This window comes from Eschscholzia californica, unplaced genomic scaffold (genome assembly GCF_041429995.1).
Source record: "Eschscholzia californica isolate CP2 unplaced genomic scaffold, dmEscCali1.0.p SCAF_1, whole genome shotgun sequence".
Lineage (NCBI taxonomy): Eukaryota > Viridiplantae > Streptophyta > Magnoliopsida > Ranunculales > Papaveraceae > Eschscholzia > Eschscholzia californica.
In genome coordinates, this window is record NW_028238198.1 from 64,973,493 (window position 1) to 64,993,563 (window position 20,071).

Consider the following 20,071-nt stretch of genomic DNA (forward strand, 5'->3'; position numbering starts at 1 on the left):
TTGCTTCTTAGCTCTAAATGTTACCATATTCCCACATACAAACGTAAAATATCCAGAGGTTGACCTCCTGTCTGTTATATCTCCTGCCCAATCTGCATCGGTGTATCCCATTACTTCCATATCACCACCTTTCCGGAATAAGAGACCTTTTCCCGGAGATTTCTTCAAGTACCTTAGTATTCGAAAGACTGCCTTCATATGTTCTTCACTTGGATTATGCATGAATTGACTCACGACGCTAATGGAATATGCAATATCCGGTCTAGTATGAGAAAGGTAAATTAGTCTCCCCACTAAGCGTTGGTACCTTCCTTTGTCACATGGAACTTGATCTAAAAATATTCCCAAGTGATGATTTGCTTCAATCGGTGTATCTACCGGTTTGCAATCAAGCATCCCAGTTTCAACAAGAAGATCTAATATATACTTTCGTTGGGACATGAAAATACCTTGACTTGATCTTGCAACTTCAATGCCTAAGAAGTATTTTAACTGCCCCAAATCCTTCATCTCAAATTCCTGCGACAAATAGTTTTTCAGAGCCTCCATTTCCACTGAGTCATTTCCAGTAACAACCATATCATCAACATAAACAATAAGAGCAGTAAGTTTGCCTAACTTTTGTTTTATAAACAAAGTATGATCAGAATTACTTTGTTTATATCCAAATGCCTTCATGCTCTTTGTAAACCGTCCAAACCAAGCTCGTGGTGACTGTTTTAACCCGTACAATGCCTTCTTTAATTTGCATACTTTTCCTACTTCAGAATTCGTGACTCCAGGTGGTAACTCCATGTATACTTCTTCTTCTAAGTCTCCATTGAGAAATGCATTCTTCACGTCAAACTGTTGTAATGGCCAACCTTGATTGGCTGCAAGAGAAATGAGTACACGAATAGTGTTTATCTTTGCCACCGGGGTGAAGGTCTCCTCATAATCCACACCATACGTCTGGGTATACCCTTTGGCAACAAGTCTGGCTTTGTACCTGTCAACACTTCCATCTGGATTCGTCTTTACTGTAAAGATCCAACGACACCCAACAATACGATATCCGTGGGGTTTATCAACAAGTTCTCAAGTGGAATTTTTCTGTAATGCATTCATCTCTTCATTCATAGCTTTCTTCCATCGTGGATCTGATAATGCTTCCTGCAAATTACTAGGAATATATACAGAGGATAATTGATTCATGGTGCATGTAAATGACTTAGACAACCTATTGGTGGACACATAATCAGAAATTGGGTATTTGGCTTTAGAATTAATATCTGGTTCATAAGTAAATTTTGGAATACCTTTAGTAGATCTTTCTGAACGTCTAGGTTGAACATCATTAACAGTGATAGGATCAAGTAATACCTGAGGTTCGACATTCGGAGGCATGTCTTCGGTAGATGGTGTTAGAAAGTTGGAGTCACATGCAACTTCTACTACTTCAGCTTGATCTCCCCCTGTTGTCTGATCCTCTCCATTCTCATTAAATTCATCTTCACTACCTTGATCCCCCCTGTAATCTGCTCTGGTTCACTCCCCTTTCCATCATCACCTAGATTACTAGGCCTATTGAAATTACTTGTCAAATCCTCTAGTTCCTGAAATATATCCCCAATAATGGGGAACTTTCCTTCACTATCATTTTGTTTCTCCCCCTGAAGGGAAGATCCCATAAAATATGCATCTAATTCTCGAAACGAAACGTCTAATGAGATATATACTTTCCCCTCCTCAGGGTCATAACAACGATAACCCTTTTGAAAATCAGCATATCCAAGAAACACACACTTTCGAGCACAATGATCTAATTTTCCTCGTTGATGTTTAGGTATATGAACAAAGACAACACACCCAAAAACACGTGGTTCTAGGTTTGGCATTGCAGGGATGGTGATAAGGTCATGGAGTTTTTTGAAAGGAGTCTGAAATTCAATGACCCTAGATGGTGTGCGGTTTATCACATAGGCAGCAGATTTTAACGCCTCTCCCCAATAATTTAACGGCATATTCATTCCAAAAAGAGACGCACGAACAACTTCTAACAGTTGTCTATTCATTCGTTCAGCTAACCCATTTTGTTGTGGGGTATAAGCGTTAGAAGTTTGATGTCGAATGCCATTATTTATCAGGAACTTCGCCATGTCATTACTAGTAAATTCTCCTCCGTTATCAGATTGATACACTTGTATCCTCCTTTGGAATTGGGTCAAAACCATCTGAAAAAATACTTTAAATACTTCAAAGACTTCACTTTTATGAGTGAGTAGCGATACCCACGTCATACGAGTACACTCATCGATAAAAGTCACAAAGTAACGAGCTCCAGACAAAGAAGGAATACGTACAGGACCCCATACATCAGAGTGAATAATACTAAAAGGTTCTGAACTTTTATTGAAACTTGGAGAATATGTAATACGGTGACTTTTAGCAAGTTCACAAATATCACACTTAAATTCTGAAACTCTACACTTCGAAAATAACGATGAATTTAATTTCTGAAGATATCCGAAGGAGAGATGACCCAATCGCCGATGCCATAACCAAACATAGCTTTTGCTTCTTCAATTCCTCCAACTTTATTCACCTGATGAATCCTCTGCTCTCCACTACTAGACAGGTCCAAATAGTAGAGATTGCCCTTTCTAACACCACAACCAAGAACCTGCCGCGTCACTATGTCTTGAAAAATACAGAATTGAGGCCAAAACGTCACAGTACATGCAAGTGCAGCAGTGATCCTACTGACTGATAGGATATTATACTCTAGCGCGGGAACAATGAGGACAGAGTTTAATGTCAGATTTTCAGATATGTCAGTGGAACCTTCCCCAATTACAGGAGAGGAACCACCATTAGCTGTGTATATAGAGGTTTGGGTTGAAGGTATAATGGATGATAATATGCTAGTGTCATTTACCATGTGATCCGATGCACCAGTATCAATTAACCAAATATTATTCAAAGAATTTACAGATAAAACACTACCTTTAATTTTCATACCTGACTGGGCAACATTCACTGATGGAGGAATTATAGCAGAATCCTTCTTCGCAGATATGTTTTTCCTAGGTCGCTTTGTAAAATCCCACCATTCCGGATACCCAATGACTTCATAACACTTCAGTTTTGTGTGCCCCTTCTCTCCACAGTGGGTACACTCAAGATCAAGGCGTAAGGGTCTAGCCTCTTTGTGAGAATTCCAGGAACCTTGAGGTTGTCCCTTTTTATAGTTGACTGCCATAACTGAAGACTCAGTTACAAGTGTTTGGGTTCCCATCACCTGTTTGTGAACTGACACCCTTCGTACTGTCTGATAAGACTGTTCCAAAGTAAGTGGAGGGTCTTTTCGAAGAATCTCACCACGCACCTGATCATACATACTATCTAATCCAGAAAGGAACATGTGAACTCTAAGACGTCCTACATATTGTTGTAAGATGGCGATAGACTCAGCACTTTTTCCTTTCACATTGTTGCGTTGGTCAATTTCTTGAAAAATTGCTGCTAATTCATCATAATAGGTCGCAATAGATCGACCAGCTTGTTTTGTTGAGAAACACTTCCTATGTAACTCAAAGATTTGAGTTTCATCAGATGTGTCTGTATACATAGCTTCAAGAGAGTCCCAAACTTCTTTCGCAGTTTCCAAACAAACATACCTGTTCATTAGTGTTGTGGACATTGAGTCACACAACCATCCCTTCACCTTATCATTCTCCGAGTACCAATTTTCATATTCTTCACTTCCTTCTGCAGGTTTCGCTTTAGTGCCACTAATATACCCCCACATCTTCCGACCATTAATACGCATCTTCATGACCTTTGACCAAAGGGTGTAATTATTCTCATTCAGGGTATTACCTAATGGAAAGGGTGCATCTATGTGGTTATGAACAACGTGAGGGTTTGATAGTACCATTGTTGCATCATCATTGGAACCCATTGAGCTTTCAATTTCAAGATTCGCAGCGGAATTCAATTCAATTCGAAATAACCAGGTTCAATTACCGAACCTGCTCTGATACCAAGTAGAAACTAATACAAATTAATAATAGATTGAGATAAACTCTTTTCTTTTAATAATTCTTATGTATACAATAGGAGATGTTCTTCCCCTTATATAATTACAAAAGTTACATATATAGAATATATTATATAACGTATTTAGTATATCCCATATATCATATATATCATATATTCAATATATATCCCATATTAAGAGAATATATTCTATATTATGTATATATACTATATTGAGAGAATATATCCTATATTCAACAATATCCCATATATCATATATATCAATATATTCAATATATATCCCATATTGAGAGAATATATTCTATATTATGTATATATGATATATTGAGAGAATATATCCTATATTCAACACCTTGGAGATGTTATTTCTATTCATTTGAGAATTAGATTTTAATCTTTGCAGTAATTTTGTAATTTTGCAAGCATTTGGAGGAGATTTCTTATTAAGATAAAAACACAAATATCCTATGCCCACAATTATAAGATTTTGTTTTCTCCCTACCGTTGGAGATGTCACTCTCTCTCTAGAATTTCTATGGAATTAGACATAATATCCTTATCACAAATTATATATGGTGATCAGGTGACGAAAAAAGTAGGAGGTTTGGTGAATTATGGTTTAAAATCAAAGTTAACAAAATAACAAATGTACTTTCAAAAGCAACGTTTATGTCTTTTTGTATTTTATTGCATTTAAAGAATTCAGATAAATAGGAGTTTTTTCAACCACTTTTTTGAGATACTTATTTGTTCAAAACTTAGTGATGATGATTAAAGCAAATTGAATTTCCTAATGTTAAGTAACTTCTAAGACCTTCATCAAAAAAAGTAACTTCTAAGACGCTTTTTCCCTTCAATTGACTAGAAAGGTAGATAGTTATTTTTTAATAAAAAATGTTTTAACGGGCATGAGCTCAAGAGTCCGACAATACTATTGTTCAGAAAGCCATTTTTCAGAGAAAATAAGTTAATGCGTGTATTAACATTTAGGAAACGTAGAACATATTAGTACAGTTAGAACAGTGGTATATGAAATTGAGCAGTTTCAAATTAGGAGGGAAATATGAGACCGGCAGGAAAAATGCATTTTGTGTCATTTAATGTGATGCTAGCCCTCGTAATGACATAGTTTATGAAGTTTTCTTTTGACATCTTTTCCCGGTTATATTGTGTGAATATTCACAAGTATTTTGCTTTTTTTTTTCAGCATGGATGTTAAGTATGTAAAGAAACACCTAAAGTGAGCACAAAGTGTCATGGTAAGGTCTTTTTTTTTTTTTTTTTGTTGAAAGGAGTGTCATGGTAAGGTCTAACATCAAATGTGCCTGTAATGCAATGTTGTTGAAAGTATTGGGTAGAGCATTCTCAAATTATTCAAATAACATTGCTAAAAATGTCATCGGTAATATGTCTTGAGTTGTACTTGTTTGCAAGAAAATATATTGTGTAGAAATGTGTTCATTGCCACAAATTTCATTAATGTGATTTTGTAAGACGGCGAGTAAAAATGTTTTCAATGACAAAATTTAAAAACACAACTAAGTTATAGAAGATGCTTTCATATCATAAAAGGTTGCGGACTTGGCTCCTAAACTAGGAGTAGAAGGTATGGCTACTGGTTCCGAACCTGTCTTTCCTGCACCTATCAAAAAATAGTCGGACTTTTGGCTTAACGGATCTCTCCTTTACTGCATTGCGCAATTTGCGGGGTTTCTGAAAGTGTAAGGAGCTAGGCAAGCCAGACTTGTTCATCTCTAACTTTTTCTCGCACTCTTATCGTCTTGTCCAAGCGGTAGTATATCTACTCCAAAAAAAAATTGAAGATCACACATTCAAATGAGTATCTATCTCTTTCTTGCCAACCAGTCTCTTCTTGTGACCTTTTCAACAAAAAAAAAAAGTCTCTTCTTGTGACATGAAAAAAAATGTCTGGGCCTTCCCTGTTTCTTGTTCACACCTTCCTTTCTTGAAGGTAGACAATACATCCTCAATATCCAAGGTCAACCTTCCAAGCTCCTAAGGTCATCAACACCAAAATGACTGATGGTCATGTTCACCCACTACTAAAAAGGTGAACAAAATAACAACCAAGTACTTCAAATTAATAAAAACTCAAAACTTATGAAGTCAATGTGATTAATGATCTGAAAAATCTTTGCCCAAAACAAACACACTGACAAAATTTTTGATTTTTGAGTTTTAAGAAAAGAAACCCCAGGAATCCCGCTTTTATTTACACACAGAGAGTAGAGAGAGAAAGTAGAAGAACAAGAAGTAGAGAGAGAAACAAAGAGACTAGTATCAAAGAATCTGGGGAACTGCGAAAAAAAACAGAGTAAAACGAACCAGATGAGTTTATTACGTGAAGAGAGAGAAAATCATCACAACCACTCATTTCATTTCAAATTAAAACAAACTAGGGTTTCCAACTTCTAAATGAACAACCAGTAACAAGTTAGAAGCCCCAGACGAGGAGGAACTGTCTTTATCTAAATCGGTAAGCATTATCTTCAATGTTTCTCTCGAATTCCTCTTTGTTCTAACTAGGGTTTCTGTAAGAACTGATTAAATGTTCTAGTTCGTGAGATCAGCGGGTTTAAGAGAGGTTTTTCCTTAATGTTGATCTGTTTTTTGTGTTTCTATGGTAGTTTAGAAAGATGAGCCTTTTGGACTAGGTTTGATCTTATTTCTTCATTTCTTTTTATTCTTTATTGTTGAACTTAACCCTAAATCACAAAGTCCACTATGAAATGTGATTTATATTTTTGAACATAACCCTAATTTTGTGTGATTTATGATCTTAATTTTCTTTTGACTTGTTTTAGCAAAAGAGATCTCAAAACCCTAACTGAAGTACTAAATAAGATTTGAGTCTTTTGAGGTTTCTTTAATTAGTGAAGTTCTTTTCACATTTCAAACTTTGGACTGGTTAAAGAAACACTCATTGCTTGTTGTTTAATGGATCTCAGACCTTCCCTCATTGACTGAATTACCAAAGAACCCTACTATGAACCCCCAATTTCATCATATTTTTAACCTAAGCACAAAAAATCCAAAAAAGTTGTTTGAATTATACAAGGGTTATTTGGGTAATCTTGTATTAGTTTTCCACTTTGCAAATTTCTTGTGTTTGCAATTATGGGTTTGGACTTTGGATAACTTAAGGTGTTTCAAAGGTGTGAAAAGTATAAAAAGGAGAGATTTTTTTTCTTCTGGTTATGAATTCTTTTTATTATTTGGACATTGACCCAATATTTTTTTTGGGCTTCTCTTGGCTTTGAGTATCTTTTTCATTACAGTTTGGTGGTAGTGGTGGTAGTTAGGGTGAGTTTCTTTGAAGGCATGTTGTGTTTGGCTTTGTAATAGTGAGCTGTTTCTATTCTTCCCAACCTTTTAAGTTCTTCATTATCACTTCTCTAAAATGTTTTCAGGTCTTGGTGGGTCAGAAGCTTTTCAGATACTGAATTGAGCACTTCCCCACCTTAACAACACCGTCTCGAGGGAACTCAAAGTATGCAGACTCCAAAACCAAGGTAATTTCATTTTCTTTTATCTTTAATTTTCCTTTACTTTGATGAGTATCTCATGCGAATGATGAATCTGAGTCTGTTAGTGTCCTTTTTGATGTTTGATAGGTCAATTACGCAAACTTTTTTTCTTCCCCATGTAATATTTCAATTTTTGATTGTCAGAGTTTGCGATTTGCGAAGTGGTTTGCTAGGATTACATCAAGTTTACTCCAGGACGTTTGATAGGATTTTATTAGCAAATTTTCATATAACATATATAACTAACAATACTCTGGAGTTCATGTTTTCATCTAGCTAATTGATTATATCGGTAGCAAATTCTTCTTTGCGAAGTCTGAAAGGTTGTCAGGTTTGGCCATATATGTTTCTCTTCTGTCTACATCTCTTGAGTGGCTTTTGAGAAACTAAAAACATGCTAGTTGTGATGTGGTGGGTTCCATGAGTTTTGCTGTATCTATATGTTATTTACTAGTTAACTTTTTCTCATTTCCGACTAACCACTCTGTCTCGACATGTAAATACTAACACCAAATTCTTTGAGATATTGTTAAAATTATTGTTAGAAATTGAAATTTTTATTTGGGAAGTAATGGAATCTGCACTGACAGAAGGTTGCCACTTGCTTTTATTCTTGGTGTGTAATAGTTTTGAGAGAAACTAGATAAAGGTCGCTTATCTTCCGCAACTCGTTTTCTTTCCTACATCTTGGGTTTGATAAACTCTAGATCTATACTGGTGGATCCCTTCGATCATAGAGATACAAACCACTTATTTCATCTTGAATCGGTGACAGGGGTTGAAACATTTTAATGCAACATGAAACCAGATTTTGGTTCTTACAGATTCTACATGTTTTCATGGCTGAAAGCCTAGATTTACGGGAATATGCATAAGTTTCCATGGTCTATGCAATTGATCTTCATTTGCTTTGTTGATCTCCATTTAACATACTTTATTTAGCAGAATGGGGTCTTTGGAGGTGCCTCAAAAGTCATCTCCTAATACAACTCGAACAGCTCGGCGACTAAACATGGTTGGGTCTGAAATTGATTCCCCGAACTCCATGAACAGGACACCAAAAGAGAAAAGCCCAAAAGTTGTCATTGACCGAAGGTCACCGAGAAGTCCAGCAACAGAGGTACATAAATACCTTCAATCCCATCCATCTTGGTTGGAACTTATATAAACCGTATTATATTCGACAATTTTCTTGATTCTGTGAACTGTAAGATCCTATAACATTTTAGATATAGATCACGTACATTTCAGTCTGAAGGCTAATCTTTTCATATGGTCTATAATTAGGTCTTTAGTGTTCTATCCATTTTCACTTGGTTTCGTCATAAATGTCTTTACTAGGTTTTTAAGTCTCCTGTATATTTTGTTATGTTCCTTTTCACTATGTTATTAACTTTGGAAGTTACTAAATTCTTCAACCTTGTCTGTCATCCTTTTACGAGCTCCAGAAGAAGCGTCCAATCAAAGTGACTGAAATGGAATCCCAGTTAACGCAACTCCAAGAAGACCTAAAGAAAGCAAAGGAGCAACTAGATTTCGCAGAATCCCGAAAAAGACAGGCACAGCAGGACGCAGAAGCGGCAAATAAGCAACTTGTAACCACGACCGCAGAGCTTGAGGAATCCAGGCAACAACTTCTTGAGTTGACTTCTTCGGAAGATGGTCGAATACAAGAACTTCGTAAGCTATCTCAAGAACGGGACAGGGCATGGCAGTCTGAGCTAGATGCTCTCCAGAAGCAACAATCGGTCGAATCAGCAGCTTTAGCATCTGCCAGAAATGAAATTCATAGGCTTAAGATCGAGTTAGAAACAGTTGCACAAATTCAGTCTCCTCAGGCAAAGCATTCAGAAACAACAAATTCTGAGTTTGAGAGCTTCAAATTAGATCTATCTGAAACTCTTTCAATTGTTGAGAATATGAAAGCGGAGCTCCGAGAGTGCAAAGAATCTGAAGCGCGAGCACAAAATCTGGTTCATGAAACCTTAACACAGTTAGGAACGAGCAAGACAACAATAGACACACTCCGGTTTGATGGCCTTAGAGCTAGTGAGAGAAACAATTCTTTGGCTTTAGAGTTGGAGCAGTCAAGAGAACAAGTAGATGAACTCAAAGTACTAGTTAACAAACTTCAGGCAGATGCTTCTGCTGTTGTCCCACAAAAAACTAACGAAAATGGTGAGAATATGGAATCTAATGAGCTCAAAGCAGAGCTTAGTTCTGTGAAGTTGGAGGTGGAACAGTTGAGGAACATACTAAGAACTGCGAAGATTAGGTACGAGGAAGAAGATGTACAGAACTCGATGAACATACAAAGTGCTTATGAACTTGTTGATCAGACGAAATCCGAGTTTGCCATAAGGGAATCTGATTTGATGGCTGAACTGAAGAAAACAAGAGCAGATATTGAAGAATTGAAGGCAAACCTGATGGACAAAGAGACTGAATTGCAGACGATTTCAGAACTTAATGAGTGTTTGAGTTTGAAGATAGAGAAAAAACAGTCGAACCAGAGAGAATCCGAATTGGAAGGTGAGCTTAAGAAGTTGGAAGCAGAAATTGCAGATTTGAAGGCAAAGATGACGACCAAGGAGACAGAATTGCAGCACTTGTTAGAGGAGAACGAAATTCTAAAATTTGAAATCGAAAAAAGAGATAAAGTTATCGAAGAGCTTGGAAGTACGAAAGATGAGATTGACAGAAGTAGCAAAAGAGCTATATGGGTTACAGAACAACTTGAAGCAGCTCAAGTAGCAAACTCAGAAATGGAAGGAGAGTTAAGGAGGCTAAAAGTTCAGTCAGATCAATGGAGGAAGGCAGCTGAAGCAGCAACAGCTGTTATTTCAACTGAAAGCAATGGGAAGTTTGATTTCAGCTACCATACTCCTGTAAGTTTTCCATATTCTGATGATGACGACGATTCACCAAAGAAGAAAAACATGTTGCAGAAGATTGGTGTGTTATGGAAGAAAGGACAGAAGTAGGCGATGATGATCATTATATTTCGAAGATTCAGATGTTACTCAGATCTTTGTTTACTTGTTTTTGTTTGTTAGAATTTAGTTTTCTCCTTCGCCCCGTTATTTTAGTGGGTCGGGCGGAGTTTTTTTTGTTGTTGTAGGTTCGACTGTAAAGGTAATGTTGAAAGCTTTTAGTCTCTTGTCTCCTTGGGTTCATTTTGATCCAGTGCTAATTCTTGGACAGTTCCTGTGGTTTGGTAGTTGGAAATTTATATGCAAGGGCACACAGCATTTCTACGTCTTCATTACCACCACTTCCACCACCATCATGTCTCTTCAGTTTCTCTCATGTGTCTCTCGTCTTCATCTTCATTACTACCACCACGACTATTGTTATCAATTACCTAGTGTCCGAACCATCTCTTTGAAATCCCGACGAGAATTTCAGGCAAACCCTGGTTAGGGTTGATAAAATAAAGGGAAATTTGGCCAAAACTCCCTAAAAAATTTGAGTTTTGGTTAAAAAGGATTAATCAACTTTTTGTAGGCTTCAGCTCCCTATGGCATTTTTGTAAATAATCTAATATAGGGAAAAGACGAAACTGACCTTATTGCAAATCAGATTGCAAACCAGTTTGCAAACGAGAGTGCAAACCAGTTTGCAAACGAGAGTGCAAACCAGTTTGCAAACCAGATTGCAAACCAGTTTGCAAACGAGATTGCAAACCAGTTTGCAAAGCTTTGCAAGACAAATCAAATTGCAAAGTAGTGCAAACTAGTTTGCAAAGCTCTGCAAATCAGATTGCAAAGTGTGTGCAAAGTCATTGCAAGGCAAACCAGATTGCAAAGCAATGCAAACGGGATCGCAAAGCTCTGCAAACCAGTTTGCAAAGCTTTGTGAACCAGATTGCAAAGCAGTGCAAATCAGTTTGCAAAGCTTCGCAAGCTAAGATTCTAGGGGCAATTTCGGCATTAAAAATGGGAGTGCTTTTAGAATTGTCCTTCAAGCCTATTTCCAAATTATATATGGGGCCTAAAAGGACAAAAAGATAACTTGTCTTTTTGACAAAAAAAAAACATGAAATTGGGCCTTCAACCCAATTTCCTGTAAAATAAATATACTCAGCACTGGAGAGTGAAAGAAAGGAGAGAGGTGGCAGTGGCGATGGTTGGTGAGGATGGTGGTGGTACCCGTGTTAGTTGACGGAGGTGGTGGTGAAGATCTAAATAAGAAATCGGCTGGGGATAAATACGCTACAAGGTGGCAGTTTCTTTCTTATTTTAAAATGTTTTTTTTTGTTGAAATTGATTACGATCTACTTGAGTCATTACATGACATTAACACATTATCAAAATGAAATAAACACAATAACCGTCTAAATTAATCTACTAGTGAAAGGGGCCAGATCGAATGTGGGACCTCCAGGATTTTGAAGTTTATGTAAACACTATCAACCATTTATGCAATCAAGTGGTGACATTCAAAATATGTGTTGTACTAGTAATGTGTGTTTTAAAAAGTCTTAATTTGGGTAGTGCCTTTATCCATGTGTGGGCTGGATAAAAATCTTGTGTGCCTCTACAGCCGATATTTGTGGGTGAAGTGGTCGCCTTTAGCAGGTATGGGGGGCGTAGCTTTGGATATTCAGAACTACACCCAGTTACTACTATATAAGTCTCTAGGGTTTCATTCTTAGGGTTTTCTTGGCGGCCTTTCTTCCTTACTTCCGCATTCTCTGCAAATTTCGAAGAGTATCCTCCTCCTACTACAGCAATCATGGGGTAAGATTATTCAATTCCTTTTGATATTTCAATGAATCCATCTACTCTTTATGAACACCTCGAACGACTCAATTCATCTGTTTTCTAACAGATTCTAGGGTTTTAGTAAAGGGTTTCTTTTATACCCATCAGATCTTAAATTCTTGTATGGATTTCTGTAGCAACTATGGTTTTAGCCATCTGATTTGAAACAGATAGTAGTAGGAGGGTATATAGTAAATGATTTTTGTTGTAACACTCGAAGATTAGCTTTTTAGTTTATGTTTGTAATGATTATTATCCGGATTAGATATAACATTTGGCTTTTATTTTTAGTGAATTAGAAATGAATTGGAGTTAATCACTCTTCTGTGAATTGAAAGTTGTAATGAGATTATGAGAGCAAGATTGTAGTAGTTGAGGACCAATTAGGGCAGTAATAACATATCTGGTGTACTTAAAGTAAACATTGGCTGATTGTGAATTCCCACATGAAATCTCTCGATTGCGTGAGGAAGTAATATGAAGTTATTCATTACCGACAGACACTCAAGAGTTGGAACGTTTCACCTACCTTCTATTTGTCGCCATTCATAGACTAGGCGAAACATTGGTAACCGATAGAATGAATGTTATACAGGAAGACAAGAGGTATGGGAGCTGGTCGCAAGCTCAAATCCCACCGCAGAAGGCAGAGGTGGGCCGATAAATCATACAAGAAGTCTCATCTTGGGAACGAATGGAAGAAGCCATTTGCCGGTTCTTCTCATGCTAAGGGAATTGTTCTTGAGAAAATGTAAGGCTAATACTGATATATAATCATCTTCTCTTACTTCATCCTACTTGCCTTTAGTGCCCTAACACTTAGCAACTGAGGAATGTTTGAAAATTTCGCAGTGGTATTGAAGCTAAGCAGCCTAACTCTGCTATCCGTAAGTGTGCCCGAGTTCAGTTGATTAAGAACGGAAAGAAGATTGCTGCTTTCGTCCCCAATGATGGTTGCCTTAACTACATTGAAGAAAATGTAAGTCATTAACTAAAATTTCAATATCGGCATCTACAAAAAAGCAAATCTTTGAAACTGAAACTTTCTCTGTTTTCTGTCGGCAGGATGAGGTTCTGATTGCCGGATTTGGACGTAAAGGACATGCTGTCGGAGATATTCCCGGAGTTAGGTTCAAGGTTGTGAAGGTATCAGGTGTTTCTCTTCTTGCTTTGTTCAAGGAGAAGAAGGAGAAGCCTAGGTCTTAAGTTTAGTTGAGAAAAGCTTGAATTTTCTTTCCCTTCGTTTAGGTTTGTCTTATTATGTTAGGAAGTTGCTTCCAACTATTTTATTAGAAACTGGATCTTGTGAACTTCATTTCTGTTTCTGCACTCATCTTACTCTTGGAACAAATTTGCTCAACTCAATTTTGATTACTGGTTATTCCATCATCTTGACTAGAAGCTTCAATTAGTAAACTTTATATCTTGTTTTTTTTACTCGTTTGGTTTATAGAATTGATGTTATATAAAGTTGTGGGATGTGTGAATTACGCAATTTGGTTTAGGGTTTTTTGGGCTTACCCCCTCGTCACTAATTAGTAATTGAGTTTACCCCCCTCAATAATGGATAATTGAGCTTACCCCCTTGGATTTACTATCAGTGACAAAAACATTAAGGCTATGTTTGCCGTACGTGAAATAATTGCCACTACCAAGAACAACTATTCTTCAATAAGATTCATATTAGGGATTCTATCTCATTTTATTGTTTGATTTGGTCAGGAATATGATTAGTAAAGATTGATTTTGTTTATATATTATTTAATTTCTGATTTTATTATCACATACCAAACATATCCTTAGTAATTTTGAGAAAAAATCTAAATTCGAAGGGGTAAGCTCAATTACCAATTACTGAAGGGGGTAAACTCAATTACCAATTAATTGTGGGGAAGTTTTATAAGGCCTCCCCAATTTTGTTAAAAGGCCTCCCCATGAACCATTTTACTTGTTAAATTATCACTTAGGGGAGGCCTTTTAACAAAAATAAGGGGGCCCTATAAAATCTCCCTTAATTGTGAGGGGGTAAGCTCAAAAAACCCTTTGGTTTATGAAAGATGGGTGTGATCAGATAATTTCTTCCTCGTTCTCGAATAAACGAAACAATTTTCGTCTCAATTTGAGAAGCTATTAGCAAAAGTTCCTTTGTATTTGAAAGTGAATCTGACCTCCTTCCTTCAACAAAAAAAAAAAAAAATCTGACCTCCTTACTAGCCATTTTTGACTTGGCCTTTCAAAACACAACTTTTAGCTTATGTTTTTGTAAGCTAAAATGACTCATGAAAGTGTTGAGTGAGAATAGAATTTCCCCTTCATAAGTAATAGCTTCATGTGGTTTCATGTCTTGGGCTTAGAGGAAGATGACATTTCTGGTTAAATCCATCTCTTTTGCTCTTTTATGAAGCGAGTTTTGTGATTGTGACATAAGTAGGAGTTAGATTTATTAAGTTGCCAATAATATGGGCGGATCCCTAATCTCACTAGTTGGGCTGGTCGAATAGTTGGACATGTACTGGCATCCTAATGACTTAGTTGGACATGTACTGGCATCCTAATGACGCGGTAAGAGATGGTCTTGCATCTTAGCTAAGAGGTTGTTGGATACAAACATGAAACTTTGAAGAAAAAGAATCCAACATCTAAATATCGATCAGTTAATATAGAGATTGAGATCATGTACAAATGCCAAAACAAACTGATCATGTACAGATACTAAAACAAAATGAACCGATTCAAAATTGGCGTCGGCGGCTCGGGGCCTAATACGCAGTAACTCCTATAGGTAGATAAACCTCATACCAAAATAAGCTCACCTTGAAAAATTAGGATTGTGGTGGACAAGATTGTTGTTTTCTTCCTGTAAAATGCATTCAGGTAGGGCTACCATTAATGGCATTGTTGATTCTGGTGCTGACCGAAATGAGAAAAGAACATTGTCTGCCAGAGGAATTTGCGTGTTCGGTAGATTCCAAACATGCTACTTCTTCTACTCTTGGTGCTGCCTTCTTCTGATTAGCAGGAACACTCTACTGCTTTTTTACTACTGGATTCGAAGCTACTGAGTCGTTGAATGGAAGAAGCTCTCATATCTTCAAACAAATCGACCTCAAGTCTTTCTAGAAGTGTTAAACACTCACTATGAGATCTTGAGGAACATGGAGAGCTCTCTCCAATCTGCCCGAGTAATGGGCACGGACTAGTTTTGTCCAATCCGTTATTTATAAAGGATAACTCGTCCGATTCAAGAAGACCTGAACGCATACCGAGAAAGAAAAAGAAATGATAAAAATTCAGAACTATTAAATCATAATAATGATAGACAAGCCGATTCTGCAGTCATTCTTAATATTAAAGCATACCCTCACTTGTGAAGAAGGCACTATCAAGAGCTGAGATCTTTTGCAACCTAAACTTGCCATTCTTTCTTCGGATATGTCTTTTCGAAATTTTAGATAACGAAGATTGTGATGGAGAAGCAAGGAGAGAATCATCCTCGGAGGATACATCAACGAGAGGAAGCTTGGACCAGGATGTGATAGCTTTCTCTTTTGGGGTAATTGTTTCTGGTCCAGTCGGATGTAATCGATATTTATCCTGAAACAGATGAGAAAATTATATGAAACTATATGGAAGAATCAGATAGAACAAACTAGACAAAAAAGAAGAGAAAAATCACTAACCTGTTTGAAAAATCCAATAGTTGGAGATGGAGTTCGAAGGCTTGAAGATGGAGAATGAGAAAGTGTAGCAGATACAGGAGAAGCATAATCCTGAAACAACTATAATAGCTTAGAAGCATGATCATATTTACCAAAGAGATGAGTGAATTTTAAGCAATTATGATGAAGATAGATAAAGAAGAAGTAAAACCAACCAAATCGAAGAACCCAATCCTTGGCAATGGTTTTCGAAGACGTGAAGGTGGTGTTAATGGAGGAGACAATTCAGTAGAAACATCGACACTTTGATTTTCAGACAATACATCATCGTATGAAGATTTCCCCGTTTCGGATGCTTGAGAGAACCCACTGCTTCCACTGCTAGAAGAATCATTAGACCAAGAACTGAGAGTAGAAGTTGATGCATAGGATTCAGATGACCATCCATCAAATGAGTTGCAACTTGATATGTTCGAAGATGGTTTCGGGTTTGGTATGGACTTCAGATACTCTGATGAGAGGCGAGGAGTTCTAGACTTATTGATTGTATCTCTTGAAGAGATTTTCGCGGGCGATTTAGCACTTGAATTAGTATATCTGCTGCTACCAGGTTTTTTGTATGAAGATTTGAGTAGATTCTTGTTACCCACATAAGATTTTGCTGTGCTGAGTCTTTCAACCTCGACAGATGGAGTAGACGTAGAAGTTCGTTTGTTTGGTTTTGCAGCGACCTTAATGGAACACCCTGATTTCTTGTGCGGCTTGACAGATGATGAATCTGTTTCTACACTCTTCGAGATTGGTTTGCTTGCCTAGAGATGCATCAATTAGAATCAGTGAAAATAAGAAAACCAACACTAAGATACAAGTACATATAAAGGGCGTAGATAATACAGATGGGTTCGAATGAGAAGAAACTAGGCTCATCAACAGATAGGCTACGTCGAAATTCACTATCCTTTCCATATCATATGCAAATTTGAGATAGTATTATTTTCAATGTAAAAAATCTCGATTGACACTCCTATACCGACCATATGACGTATATAGCTTAAAAATGACAAAACCTGTAATGTTACTAAAGATTACTTACTCCATTTCGACCAGCAATCACCGTCCTCTTTGAAGCTGAAAGAAAAAGACTTGGTATTAGTTACACGATAAAAGTTTTCGGTTAAGGTAAAGAGTTCTGAACCTGAAGATAAACCTGATCCTGCCTTTTTCTGACCAAGTACTTTCGATATTGCTATGTTACTTGTAGAGTCCCCATTGGAAGCTTTCTTGGACCTCTGATCAGGTACTTCTGGTGCTGCTTGAGTACCATTAGAGTCCACATTGGAAGCTTTCCAGAGTCCCTGAATAGAAGCTCTTCTATCTTTAAACAAATCTAGCTCAATTTCATCGTCTGAAGGGCCGCCACCACATTGAAGTATCCATATGAGATCACACAACACAAACACACATATATTTATATATATCATATATCACATATGAAGTAGATTACCATGGGGAGAGGGGAGAAGACAATCGTCCTCGTCAAAGATATCAATGAGGCGAAGAGGCACCACGTCTACATCTTTTCTTGAGCGCAACGAAATATGTGAAAGGCGTCGAGTTTTGCTTCCATTCTGCTTCACAGGGCAAACTGAAAAATTACAAGTTAATCAATATCGGCACGAGAAATTAAACCATTGAAGCAGATACATAAACAATTTCTCCTATTCGACCCGTAAGTACTTAAAGAAATCCACCAAATATAAAAATGCAGAATGAACTCGAAAAAAACACATAAGATGTTATCCGCACAATAAAAAACTACTCCCAACCCGTCAATCTACTCAAACCCGAAAAATATGAACCCTAAACCCTAATTACAATAAATTTGTTTTTGAAAATAATAGAAGGGTACTTACCTAATGCAAGATTAGTGGCCATAACAGAGATTAACAGAGAGATTAATCCCATAATTAGTACTACTGCTTGATGATCATTTGAAAGAGTATCCTCTTGATGTACTACTGAAACTGATGAAGGGTTTCTGCTGAAAGGTGATGAAGATTTGAAGATTATTAAATCTGTATCTTTCATTATCTTCTGTATTAATGGTTTTAATCTGTTGGAGTAATTAACACTTTCTTCACTTATAACCAACAAAAAATATCTACCCTTCTTGTAATACTTAACTTGAGATGAATAGATAATCACAAAGCTTAATATAATTAAAATAAAATTAGTGATAAGAAATTCCCTCATGGAGTAGTCCATATGTATAGTGAGAGAAAGACCTAGAGAGAGAGAGAGTAAATGATATAGCTTTTGAGAATCAATTTGGGGAGTAAATGAACATAATTGAGAATGATAAAAATTTATGAGAGAGAGAAAAAAAGAGTGGGAAATGAATGACAATTATCATAAATATCTATTGTGGTTTGAAATTTAAATTGGGATTCAACTTTCTATTATGGGGTTTATACCCTTATATTATTACCTTTTAATTGTTTCTTAATACTATAAATGTGTGTTCTTTTATTGGAAATTATTAATGATGCCAGGTGGAAATGACATCAAAGGCATTGTTTTTAGCCATACAAATTAATATAAAGACAATTGATTTCCTTCCTATTCTCTGAGATTTGCAATATTGTGGGAGAATAATTTAAATTTATTTCCTCATTAAATAAGTCGAAAAATGTGAAAAGTTTTAGGCTAACTCTTTTTTTGCTCTCAGATACTTATGTTCAACTCACCATTTTAACCTTCTAATGGTTCAATGGATTTTTTGGCTCTCTAAACTCTTCTTTTGTAGAAAGATAATTTATTTTCTAACTTCGACAGAACTAATTGTTTACTAACTTTTGAAGATAACGTCAGTCGGACATTCTACAGAGAAAATAGATCAAACATGATGTTTATGTAAAAATAGATCTCAAACTTAAGAGGCCTTACAAAATAAATATCATAAGATCCAGTTTATTCTCTAAATTTGTTTGATACAATGCTATTTATAAATTTAATATATTTCGAAGTTTTGCACAAAATAAATTAGGACGGATTAGTTAATTGCGAAAAATAAAGTATTCTAAAAAAAGATATTCAAAATAAGTCAAAAGTAAGTTATAATATCATCCAACATATAATTCCTATTAAACATCAATACTAATCCCGATTAAAACATTAGAGAAAAAACTTGAATAAGGAAAAAATCTCAATTAAATTGCAAAAATATGGTTGATGTAAAGGGGCATGGCCATCATTCATACATGATCATTTTCATAGAAAAATGTTGTGATGATTTCATGGTAATGCATGCATCCGTGGCTATCATACCATAATTATTAACTTAGAGACCTGTTATTTAGTATGATCTGAGGCAAGAAGGTAATCAATCATGGGAGAATTAAATGAGAATATTTTGGGACGTGAGAGAACATAACCATAACCCTAGAGTCATTTAAAAAAGACCAGCGCTTTGGGGAAAGCTAAATAGTTTCCGGGGTGTGAAATTTTAAAGGGAATATGTAGAATTTTAGAAATTTTCCGGAGAAATAAATTTTAAGGGGAGATAAAAAAAAACACTCCACCTCACCTCACCTCACACTCTCTCCACCTCACCTCACTCTCTCTCCACCTCACCTCACTCTCTCTCCTACTAACCTCTTTGTCTTCTCCGATTAGGACGCCGGCCGGAAAATTTTCCGGGCGACGACCATGAAAAAAAAATAATTTTTTTCACTCTCTCTAGAAACTCCGGCGAAGGGGTTTCCCTTCGCCGGAGTTCCGGTCTGTTCTTCAACAGACCAGTTCCGGTCTGTTGGAGGGAACTGGTCTGTTCTTCAACAGACCGGAAATCCGGCGAAGGGAAACCCCTTCGCCGGAGTTTCTAGAGAGAGAGAGAGAGAGTGAAATTCTTTTTTTTTCATGGTCGCTGGCCGGAAAATTTTCCAGCCGGCGACCTAATCGGAGAAGATAAAGAGGTGAGGTGGAGAGAGTGAGGTGAGGTGGAGAGAGAGAGAGAGCTGAGGTGGAGAAGCTATGTTGCTTTCCCCCTAAATAAAAT

The 20,071-nt window shown here is 36.7% G+C and overlaps 3 protein-coding genes across 5 annotated transcripts; 2 read left to right on the forward strand and 1 right to left on the reverse strand.

Moving 5' to 3' along the window:
• Positions 1-5,867: 5,867 nt before the first annotated feature.
• LOC147568270 (interactor of constitutive active ROPs 2, chloroplastic-like) lies at positions 5,868-10,846 on the forward strand. 2 transcript variants are annotated; one of them, XM_086654723.1, is made up of 4 exons: positions 5,868-6,538; positions 7,473-7,574; positions 8,535-8,709; positions 9,038-10,846. In XM_086654723.1, the coding sequence occupies exons 2-4, from the start codon at positions 7,555-7,557 to the stop codon at positions 10,571-10,573; spliced, it is 1,731 nt and encodes a 576-aa protein (XP_086510849.1). In that variant the 5' UTR covers positions 5,868-6,538; positions 7,473-7,554; the 3' UTR covers positions 10,574-10,846. The 2 variants fall into 2 exon arrangements, with proteins under 2 accessions (XP_086510849.1, XP_086510850.1); XM_086654724.1 differs by having other exon boundaries at positions 6,199-6,659; positions 6,717-7,574.
• Positions 10,847-12,099: 1,253 nt separating this feature from the next.
• LOC147568271 (Ribosomal protein S12/S23 family protein) lies at positions 12,100-13,744 on the forward strand. Of its 2 annotated transcripts, XM_086654726.1 has the most exons (4): positions 12,100-12,331; positions 12,951-13,106; positions 13,208-13,334; positions 13,421-13,744. In XM_086654726.1, exons 1-4 carry the CDS (start codon positions 12,327-12,329, stop codon positions 13,559-13,561), a joined length of 429 nt encoding a protein of 142 aa, XP_086510852.1. In that variant the 5' UTR covers positions 12,100-12,326; the 3' UTR covers positions 13,562-13,744. The 2 variants fall into 2 exon arrangements, with proteins under 2 accessions (XP_086510852.1, XP_086510851.1); XM_086654725.1 differs by lacking the exon at positions 12,100-12,331 and having other exon boundaries at positions 12,940-13,106.
• A 1,227-nt stretch (positions 13,745-14,971) lies between these two features.
• On the reverse strand, positions 14,972-17,495 carry LOC147568272 (uncharacterized). The gene is made up of 6 exons (XM_086659273.1): positions 17,222-17,495; positions 17,108-17,142; positions 16,230-16,826; positions 16,036-16,125; positions 15,715-15,949; positions 14,972-15,606 (listed from the first exon to the last, which is right to left on the reverse strand). Exons 1-6 carry the CDS (start codon positions 17,493-17,495, stop codon positions 15,368-15,370), a joined length of 1,470 nt encoding a protein of 489 aa, XP_086515399.1. The 3' UTR covers positions 14,972-15,367.
• Positions 17,496-20,071: the final 2,576 nt, after the last annotated feature.